The sequence below is a fragment of the Gekko japonicus genome, unplaced genomic scaffold (assembly GCF_001447785.1).
Source record: "Gekko japonicus isolate JY-2015 unplaced genomic scaffold, Gekko_japonicus_V1.1 scaffold45, whole genome shotgun sequence".
Lineage (NCBI taxonomy): Eukaryota > Metazoa > Chordata > Lepidosauria > Squamata > Gekkonidae > Gekko > Gekko japonicus.
The window spans coordinates 2276305-2287263 of record NW_015177011.1 but is presented as its reverse complement, the minus strand read 5'-3'; the positions used below and the strand labels follow the sequence as shown (position 1 = coordinate 2287263).

General features: G+C 46.0%; 1 protein-coding gene across 1 annotated transcript in view; it reads left to right on the top strand.

Moving 5' to 3' along the window:
* LOC107124203 (protein-cysteine N-palmitoyltransferase HHAT-like) overlaps positions 1–8474 on the top strand; it is a gene marked incomplete at its 5' end in the record, with an annotated part of 219545 nt that extends 211071 nt beyond the window's left edge. The window contains one exon of the mRNA XM_015427598.1: positions 7976–8474. Within this exon, the coding sequence (XP_015283084.1) occupies positions 7976–8067 (92 nt within the window). The remainder of the gene's footprint in view (positions 1–7975) is intronic.
* Positions 8475–10959: the final 2485 nt, after the last annotated feature.

Below are 10959 nucleotides of genomic sequence, written 5' to 3'. Positions count from 1 at the left end.
CGCATATGCACTCAACTACTTCCGGGTCCGTCATTAATGTGCTGAGGCGCCTATTTGCAACCCATGGGATACCGGACGTGTTAGTGAGTGATAACGGAACTCAATTCACCTCTGAAGAGTTCGGGAAGTTTTTGTCCGATAACGGAATCAGACAAATAACTTCGGCCCCGTTCCACCCGGCCTCAGCCAGGCAGAAAGAATGGTTAGGACCACCAAAGAAGCCTTGAGTAAGCTGGCTTGTGGTGATTGGGGGGTAAAATTGGCTTTGTTCTTGTTGAGACAGCATGTCACCCCTTGTTCGGCAACAGGCCGTAGTCCGGCCGAAATGCTGATGGGCCGGAGGCTGGCGACACTGTTAGATAGGTTGCACCCAGACCTCAATGACCTGAAACCACAACCGCAGAACGAACAAACAAAGGTCCGAACGTATGTAAATGGTGAAAACGTATATGCGAAAAACTATGCAAGTGGTCACTCGTGGCTACCAGCCACTGTTGTTGATGTTATAGGGTCACGAATGTATGTGGTACGGCTTGCTGATGGTCGCAAGTGGCGTAGGCACATAGACCAGTTGAGACAACGGTGGGCGACTGACTGACCCAACGCGTTGCCAGCTGAGTCCACAGACCCCGAGGACCTTCTAATACCTCCCCAGGAGGCGAGTGCTGACGGGCCTGAGGGCATCAGTGCTGTTCCAGAGGCAGGGCAGACCCCTACTCTCGAACCTATAGAAACGGATGGAAGTGTTCCTGACTCTGCGGTCCCAGAGTCCTATGGAGTGCCACTGACAGAAAGGTGCCCTGAGCCAGATCCACCTGGTAGGTCTCAGAGAACGAGACGTGCACCCACCTACCTAAGTGATTACGATTGTTCATGAGTGTTTTTGCTTAGGGGGGAGGGATTTGTAGTGTATTCAGATGCTGCCCTGAATACACAAGGATGAATGTGGAATCATCCCATAGAGAAGCTATGCTAAGCTTCAGACGTCGGCTAGGATTCGCGCCGAAAGTATTGTGTCCAATCACATTTGAACTGTCTGTGGTGGGAACGCTTGTGATTGGGCTATTATGCGAACAACCTGATAGGTTGATAATTGTATTGTAGGTGTGGCTACATTAGCCCGGAATGTTTAAATACCGAACAGAGACAATGAAGTTAGCTCTGTTCGGGCTATCAGATGTTGTACCGTGTCAGAGAAGTTGATCATCGAGCTGAAATAAACCTGAGTTTTGCTGAAATCACTCTCTGGCCATTTTGTTGAGCATGGACTTAACACTCTCCCATCTCCTCTGCTGTCACTTCCACTTCCCCTCCACACCTCTTCCATCAGTGAATGGAAGCATCTACTCCTTCTGGGCCTCTGTGACAGGCCCTTTCTTGAAACTGAGGGCCCCCACACTGCCCCTCTGATGACTTTGGTGAACCTGGTGGGTTTTGAGACATAAACCTTCCTCTCAGTTACAAGATGTTCTTAGGGTAGGAAGCGTAAAGGTTTCCTGTCTCTGCTGTGAAGTAAGTTTTCTACTGAGCCTGAAGACCAGAGGCCACTGAAGCAGACAGTTCAATAAAAACAACAAAGATTTATTTATATAAACATTATGTGGTGAATTCTCTTTAAAGTTTGTAGTTAACAGCCCTGTTTATCACCAGAGACAGGCCTCACAATTCTATCCTCTCCCAGAGGTAGAACTAAACCACTCTGCCACTCTACCAGGCAGAAAGTATCTGCTCCCTTGCAGAGACAATTCCCCCCTTTCTGTCTGCATTCTCTCAGACAGCCCTCAACTCTCAGCTCCTGTTTTTTCCCCTCCCCTTCCACCGCACTCTGAAAGGAGATTGGCTGCTGGAGCAGCACTCCCATAGGCTCAGGTGTGGAATCAGCTGAGGGGCTGTTATACCTCTCAGCGGCAGGACAGCCTCCCATCCCTCACACTCTCCCTCAGCAGTGCCTGATCAGTTGCAATTCCTGAGCAAAGGCAAAGAGACATGAGTGGTCTCAGGCACTAAAATGTGTGGAGCTGGCTCTGTCAACCATGGTTTCAAATTCAGTGTCCAGCATTTCCTTGAAAAGGTATCAGCAGCAGGTCTGAGCACAGCATGTCGGTCTGGTGCTTTGGGCAGCTGCTGTGTGTCAGACAAGATGGCCCTTAGCTAGATATAGCCAGGGCTATTTGGGGGCAGGAACGCACAGGAACGGAGTTCCGGCTGGCTCCCAAGTTGGCCACGCCCAGCAGGAACTCATTAGCATAATAGGCCACACCCAACACCAGGAATTCATTAGGATTGGCTACATTAGGGATGTGTGGCCTAACATGCAAAGGAGTTCCTGCTACAAAAAAAGCCCTGGGTTTTGACAACAAACAAGGTAAACAGAATAACAAGCAAAAGGTGGGTGTGGCTGGATAACCACACTCCTGGTAACATGGGGGTGCGTCCTAATGTGCTAATGAGCTGTGCTGGCAGGGGTGTGGCCTAATATGCTAATGAGGTTCTGGTGTTGGGTGTGGTCTATTATGCTAATGAGTTCCTGCTGGGCGTTTTCTACAAAAAGAGCCCTGGATATAGCACTCGATATAAGGCTGCTCCATATATTCATCAGACACTGGTGAACTGAAAGCCAGTGTGGTGTGATAATTAGCATTTTGGACTAGAATTACAGAGACCTGGTTCCAATTTCTGCATGGCCATGAAGCTCTCTGGATGACCTTTGTGAGAGTGAGAAGAAAATGTAGTAATTGAAGTGTAAAGGATAGATGGTGTTAAATATAGACTCATGGTAGTATTTGTTTGTTTGTTTGTTTGGGACCATGTTTCAGTGGCAGAGAATCTGCTTGGCATTGCGGAAGGTCCCAGTCTCAGTCCCCAGAATCTCCTGTTGAAAGGACAAGGCAGTAGGTGAGCCTGGAGAGCCACTGCCAGCCTGTGTAGACAATGGAGGGTCTGATTCAATATAAGGCAGCTTCATGTGTTCATGGATTCATGTGTGTCCGTTACCCATTCATGCCACACGCACTTCCTTCACATCCTCATACCCAACCACTTGCATCCCACACATCATCCATATACACTAACCATCTCCTGCCATTGAGTGCACACTTCCTCAGTTCCTCTGCGCCAGGTCCCAGCAGCTGCTCACATGGCCTGCTGTTGCCTCAGTCAAGGCCCTCTGTGCTGACTGGTCATGGGTTTTCCATGATACTTCAGTAGACCAGCCAAAAATGATAGTGGGCTCATTTTAATAAAGCCAGAGGTTTTTGTAGTCAATAATTAGGGAAGCTCAAAGACCCTGCTTTCAACGGATTGTGTTGGGTGCAATGAGTGTTAATTCTTCTGATTTTAATGGAAACCTGGCATAATTATGTCCTTTTTCCTTTGTTTGCTATGTAATTTGTTGTTCGGGGAGAATTTGACCCATGAGATTGCCTTCATATATCTCAGTTCACAGGTGCACTTCTGGAGCTTCTGCACCCAGGGATTTTCCCCTTCTGAAGAGATCAGCTGTTCCATTGGTTCTGACTGTGCTGATCCCCTGCCGGGGTGAAAAGAGAATACTTTGCTCTTTCTCTTCTAGGACAATACTGTGCAGCATTGTCAGGAATGCTTGTTTATACACAAATACTCTGGATGGGGTTTTCACTCTCAGTTCAGCTTTGCCCATATGCCCAAAAGGAAGAGACATGTTTCATTCTTGATGGATCCATGGTTTTGATTTTGGATTAATCACTATTGCAAATTATCATAATCTCCTGCAAGGTTTAGAGCTGGTAATCCATCATTTATAAATACTAATTAGAACAATATTGTTCCAAGTAATTTGCATTGACACAGCAGACTAAGTTGTTGCCAGGAATTGCAGGAATGTTCCATAGATTGCATGAAGTATGCATTGGGATAGTTCCCCCCTCCCCACTCACTGAAATGCATTGCAGATGTTCAGTGCCACCAACACTTAGAAATGATGCAAACATCCTTGGATTTAATTTTGTTTTATTAACTCCCCACAATTAGCATCTTACTCCTTTCTTCTGACCTAAGCAACATCCTGTTTACCAATTTGCAGCAGTGTTCACATGCACGAGATAACACAGGGGGGAAGCTCCCTATGCAGTGTATGATGATGCACCTACTGAAATGGGGGGGGACAACAACATGGAGTTGGGGATGGCCCGATCAGACCATCCCAACATCATGGAAGTGCGCTGGCGCGATCACACTGGGGAAAGTCGGTTTCTGGCCCGTAGCCTGTTTGCTACTGGGTTTTCCCCGGTGTCTTTTTACTCCGCTTCTGCAGCAGAGCAAAACAGGTTGCCAACGGGAGTGGAACACTTGGCAGATGTTGGCGTCTGATCGCACCCTTAAAATCTGCCTGGCATTCGTGCCTGTGGAATTGCTAATTCTGTGTGTGATCGCGCCCTGCCGTGTATAGGAAATTTTGCTTCAGTCTAATTTCATACACACACACACACACACACACGTTTTCAAGGAATCAATATTGTGAAGAAAAATTGATAGCAAACTGGTCCATAGCAAACCCGAAACCAAAACCTGTTATGGCCTGAAAAGTGTGCTTTTCTTCCCCCCCATTTTTAAAAAACTCCACCCAGATTAATAGTTCTTGAGAATTTAAGAGTTTGCACAATGTGTTGTGTCGTTTTGGTTGGCCTCCCTAAAAGGAATTACATGGATTTTAATACTGTGAAGGATCAAATGTGTTCCAAACATACATGGTTATTATTATTTGAGCTGATTTGGGAACGTAGCCACCTTTTAGAAGCAGAGTGAGGTTGTCAACTTTTTTTCCCCCTGGAAGGGCTCCTGTGCCTCTAAGACCTGGGTGATGAGCACAAATTCAATAGAGGAAGCTTTTCCAGGCTTCAGGATAAAACTGACGGGTACAGTTTTGCTCCTGGAAATTTGCTTGTCATGTAACTGTTTGAGGCACAGGAACCATTCAGGAAAAAGTCAGTAACCCTTAAGCAGAGACTGGATATCACTTCACCCTTTATATGTCAGGTATCAAAGGATGCCTCTAATAATTCCATTTGAATTAAAGTGTTTCTTTATCCCCTTTGGAAGCAAGATTCTTTAGATGCATTTTTCAAAGGAAATTGGGAGACAGGACCTCTTAGTGATCTGCTGTTGCAGTCCTTCATGTTGGCTTCGCTATGACTGGGCAGTAACCATAAGCACTTCCTTGGCTATTGGTATACCCTCCCTGCTCCCAGGCGGTTAAATAACTGAATCTTTGTAATATTGGCTTTATTTAGAAATATACAAGCACAGCAAGGGTCCCTGTCTTCAGCAAGCAGCAGATCCCCAGAGAGTTACTTATGCAGTATCTCCAAGGCTTCAGCCCAGTTTCTGCCAATGTCCATTCCAAGCTGCAAACTGCTGTTGATCACGCACACAAATACTTTGCCAGAAATGCCAAAGACCCCACAACATCCACAGCTCATTAAAGGAACTTTTGCTCCCTTTTGCTAATGATCCGTACTATTCCTTTGCAGCCAAGTTCTCCACATATGAACTCAGTTCTGCACCCCAAGATATTTTTGGGATGGTGATAGCACGCAATTGTGCACATACTGTCTTTTTTCTAGCTCCTTGTACCTTTCCCCTATCATCATCATCATCATCATCATCATCATCATCATCATCATCATTGTTACAACACCTACTGTTTGAGAACCAGTTTGGTGTAGTGGTTAAGTGAGCGGACTCTAATCTGGGAGAACCGGATTTGATTCTCCACTCCTCCACTTACACCTGCTGATGTGACCTTGGGTCAGTCACAAGCTCTGGCACAGCTGTCCTTGAAAAACAGCAGTTTGTGTCAGAGTTCTCTCAGCCCCACCCACCTCACAGGGTGTCTGTTGTGGGGAGGGGAAGGGAAACCCAGTTCTCCCAGATTAAAGTCCGCACACTTAACCACTACACCAAACTGGCTCCAAACCCCTTCTCTCTTCACTCCCCCCCCCTCTGGGGAAGGGAAGGGGATGCTTTTGAATATGCCTCCCCCCCTTTTGCTTCCCCTTCTGACATCACTGCTGGTGATGTCAGGGGGCATTGCATATGCTAATTAGTTTTGTGCTAATAGCCTAGTAGCTCATTAGCCTACCGTATGTTAATGAGCCACTGCAGCTCTTTTTCTAGGAAAAGACCCCTGGTCTTGTTCAGTCCTAGAAAATCTGGGTAACTCAGCTTGTAATAATGTATGGGATATAAATTCTAAATGGAATGAAATTTTACCTTGCTGTTGGCAAAGAGTTGTGTTAATTCTGCCTTTTATACTGTCTTTTTTACTTCCAATTTTTTAAAATGAAAGGGCCCTTTTTTAAAAAAAATAAATTCTGCCTCATCATTTATCTAAAGCTCTAATGCTCTAAAGCACTAATGTTTTGCTGAGACCAAAGAGAACATCATCTGATTTTTTTTTTTTAAAGTCATTCTGTGTTTAACCTTTTTTCCCCTTGTCCATTTAGAGAAAAAATATGGAGCAATATTGGAATGAATCAAGGCTCTGAGCAGTGGATTGTGCTTTATATGAGTTTTGGTACACAAATAGGATTAAAAGCCCAGCCCTGTGCCCTGAGAGGACACTGCCAGACAGCCTTGTTTCAAATATCTCCATCCATCTGACATCTAACACACTCTTCAGTATTGGTGGGTGTTATCTGGGTGGTCGACTTACAGATGGAAGTGATCAAAGGGTGACCTGTGGACATAAACCATCTTAAAGACAATTCAAATCTAAAGGTAAAGGTAAAGGTTCCCTTGCTCGAAAGCCAGTCGAGTCTGACTCTAGGGTTGCGGTGCTCATCTCTGTTTCAAAGCTGAAGAGCCAGTGCTGTCCGAAGACGTTTCCATGGTCATGTGGCCGGCATGACTAAACACCAAGGCGCACGGAACGCTGTTACCTTCCCACTGAAGTTATCTACTTCCCACTATTTATCTACCTGCAATTTCTTGCTTTCGAACTGCTAGGTTGGCAGGAGCTGGAACTAGAGACGGGAGCTCACTCCGTCATGCGGCACACTCGGGTCTCAAACTGCTGAACTACTGACCTTCCACAGCCTGCAGTTCAACGTCTTAACCACTTGATCTAGCTGATTATTATTCCAAATGGGACCACCGGTCTGTCAAGCTGTGCAGCCTTCATTCATTTCAGTGGTGACCCTTGTGCGTACAGACTCCAGTGAAAGAACAGTGATCACGAAGAAGCATGTGGCAGTTGGGTTTTCTTTCCTCTTGACTTTTGCATCAGTGGGTCATCCTGGCAATGTGCTATGACAGCAAAGATGTCTAGATAACATGCTGTAGTTAGCAGACGGATTTCAGGCAGTGAAAAATTACCTTTGCAGCTCTGTCGTAATAAAACGTTTTGCAGCATTATACCATTTAGGAAACTCTTTATGCTCGCTATTACGTCTGCTGTGTTACCAATATGTTCAAACAGCGCAAGTAAACCACCACCAGATGTCTCAGAAAACATGATAGTCACTGAAGATGACTTGGGAGGTCTGAAAAGGAAGGGAGCATATGATGCTGAGACTGAACATGAGCCCATGAAGCCCACTGGTGGCGGCTCAGACTCAGAAGTCTTCCCCCATCACTGTCACCTTTTAACTGGAGATGCCAGCTTTTGAATCCAAGAGCTTCGACATGCAAAGCATCTGCTCTGTCACTAAACAGTGGCCCCGTATGAAGCAAATGTCTGTTGTTGTTGGAAGCTGCCACAATAAATTGAAATAGAACTGATACAAAATGGCATTAATTAACTTTCATAGGATCTGTAATTACATAGTATAGAAGCTTTTGATAGGAGATAGAGTTAAGGATGTATGAAACAGATATTGGAGGGGGGGGGAGTCCCCTGCTCTTTTGGATGCTTAATGGCTTGTGAGAGTTGACTCAACCATTACTGAAGATTTAAGATTCCACTTGGCTAATTTCCATCTTCTCTCTCTGTTCACAGGCTGGCCATGGGCAACACTTTCTGTTTTTGGATTCCTGTATTGCTACGCTCATGTTGGGATCAAATGGCAACAGATATACTCCAGGGATTAGCAGTTATCTAAAGAGATGGGACCAAGTAACTCTGTCATATTCATATTTCCTTCCATGTGCTACATTCCAGGACTTCCAGATACAAGATACAGCTTGTTACATATGAAAGTTCATGGATTTACAAATATGCATTAGCAAACATTAATTCAAATTCTACATTCTGTGAAACGCGCAAATCTTTCAAATGTATTTTTCTCTCAGGATATTTGAAGTTGCATACCTAATACAGGTATGTGCTCAGCAAAAGAGTATAATCCAGCCAAAGTTAAGCATTTTAAATCACATGAATTAAAAATCACCGCTCCAGTGTACAAGGGCCAACACTGCACCCCTGTTCTAGGAAAGTCCCAGGACTAATTATATGGAAGTGGATCTTACAGTAATGTTTGGTTTGGGAAATTATGGAGACAGCTAAAGGCAGGGGTCATTTCGTAGAAAAAGAGGTGCAGGAGCTCATTAGTATAAATCATTAGCATAACTTATTTGCATATGCCACACCCCCTGACATCACCGGAAGTGTGTCAGAAGGCAACACCCACCGCTCAGGCTCCACTGGACTGTTTTGGATTGCTAGCTGTTGGGGGGGAATGTGCAGATCTGTCTTTGCAGAGGAGGGAGCGCTTGTACCTGAATAAAACTTGGTCTTAAAGGTGCCACTGGACTGTTTTGGGTGGGGGTCTCTGCAGCTTCCCTGGCTGCTTCTTGCTCTGACTGAGGGCTGCTGGGAGCAGGGGGTGGGGCTTGTTGCATGTGCCCGTCCTCTGGGCTCTTTACTGCCGGAGCTCCGCTCCTGTGTGCTCCTGCAGGAAATGACCCCTGGCTAAAGGTACTCCACCCCCAACTCTATCCACCTCTTCCTTCTCATTTTTTGTAATTATGGATCCTGTTTTTTTAAGTGTTTGCTCTTTTATTTTGTTGAGTATATAGAGGCATGAGTGCATGGGAGCATGGGAGTGACTGGATATAAATAACATAACAAGGAGATCCAAAGTTTTAATTGGGAGTAATTTCTATAGAAAAAAAGTTGAAAATGTGAACATCATGGAGGGGCTGGTCTCAGCCTTAGTCTTAGCCTTGGACTACAGCTTCGCGGGGCTGCGCATAGGTGGGACTCCTGCTATCTGACACTCCGTGGGCCATCCCGGCCACTAGCCAGGAGGGTAGCAGTATTGGTGACCAGCCCTGAGGGAGGGGCTGAAGTTTCTCTCCAACGACAAAGAGGGGGAGAACGAATCCTGTCATGCAGCCACCCACTATGGAGGTAGTTAGATCAGGGATCAGGGTGTGTGTAGAGGAATTGCGGATTGATCCTGTTTATTTTCTGCCCAGTTGTATTGAAGTGCTTGTGTTACGTCTGTGCCTAACTTTGTACATAGTTTAATTAAACCTTCTTTTTTGGATTATAAAACCTGGTAGTGTTTTGACCACATAGTCTTCCCCGTTCAGCACATTACTCGTGGCAAAGGGAGACCAGGGAAGGCAAACAGGCCCAAATTGGAGGTTTTGTCAACTCTCCAGGGGGCGCCCAAAGATTAAGGTATCCACTTCCTTGGGTTGGGGAATCAGCCAGAGGGGTCTCACTGTCCTTTTAGGAAGGCAGTGTAAATTCAGTGAGTGGTGGCAGCGACCATGGAAAGGAAATAGTCCCACCAGGCAGGGTGGGCACTGGGCAGGCAAAAACCTGCCCAGTGAGCCACCAAACGGCTGCTCAGTCCCCCAGCACTGAGGGCAGTTCCCCATTTCGCCACAAGGGCCAATTTGAAAGCAAGCCCATTTATTGTTTAAAGCATATATACCAACTATCCAACTGATCTTGTGCCAAGTAGCAAAGTGACATCTTGATCCAAAATAGTACACTAGTTGGGCTTCGTGTTCTGTTCTAGTAGTCCTCCAGTAATAGCTTCCTCCTTGGAGGCCTAGACGGTGGATCGAGTGGAGAGAAGATTCTTTGGCAAAGGAATGTCTGGCCTGAGTTGCCTCCTCGTGATGCCATAATGGGCTTATCTAAACTATACAACTGACATGAGTCATATTGGGGGAACCCCAGCACAACTCACAACCATATGTGCATAGGAGATTCACCTTTTCAAAGCGCTCCTCCAGTGGTGCGGCTCCAAGAGCTGTGAGGAGGGAGGAGGAGTTTCTGGCTCCCATTCACTGCTCTTTTCACTAGCAGAAGCAGCCACAGGTGTGGTCCTGTTTGTCCCTTACTCAGCTCCACATGTCCTCCATCCCACGATCCCAGGACATGTGAAGCCCGAGGAAAGGGCATTCAGGCTCCTCCGTGGGTTCCTTGCTGGTGGAAAGCGCACTGGAGAGAAGCCTGGAGGCCCTCCTCCACCCTTGCAGCACTTGGAGCAGCGCCAAGTGGCAGAGGGGGCTTTGAAAAGGTGAGTCCTGCCATGCACCTATGGCTGTGAGCAGGAGAGCCACACCATGAGTCAAGTCAGTTGTACTATCTGGATAAGCCCTCTCTGGATTTCGTACGCTTAACCCACTTTTAGAGTGGTAATGCCACTTTACAAATATTTATTGACAGCTTTCTTTGATGGGAGAACTAGAATCTCAAATACATCTTGTCAGCAAATCAGGAACTGATCCTGTGAAACAAGGAAGCCTATAGGCTATAATCAGAAAGCTGGGCAACAAATTCTGGTTAATCTTCCAGACATGAGCAGCACTGAATCCTAATTTGCATGTAAATCCCAGTTTGTTTGCTTCTTGCCTCTCTCCTGTCTCCCAAGAGGAAGAACATCCTTTGCATGCAGCCATTTCTGTGGCTAGATGGCCACAAGGTGACTTGTACCTGACAGACTTTGGTTTGTGAATTCAGATGTCACAACACAATTGGTGCAAGCCTGAGGTTTAAAAAAAAAAAAAAAACTAGCTACA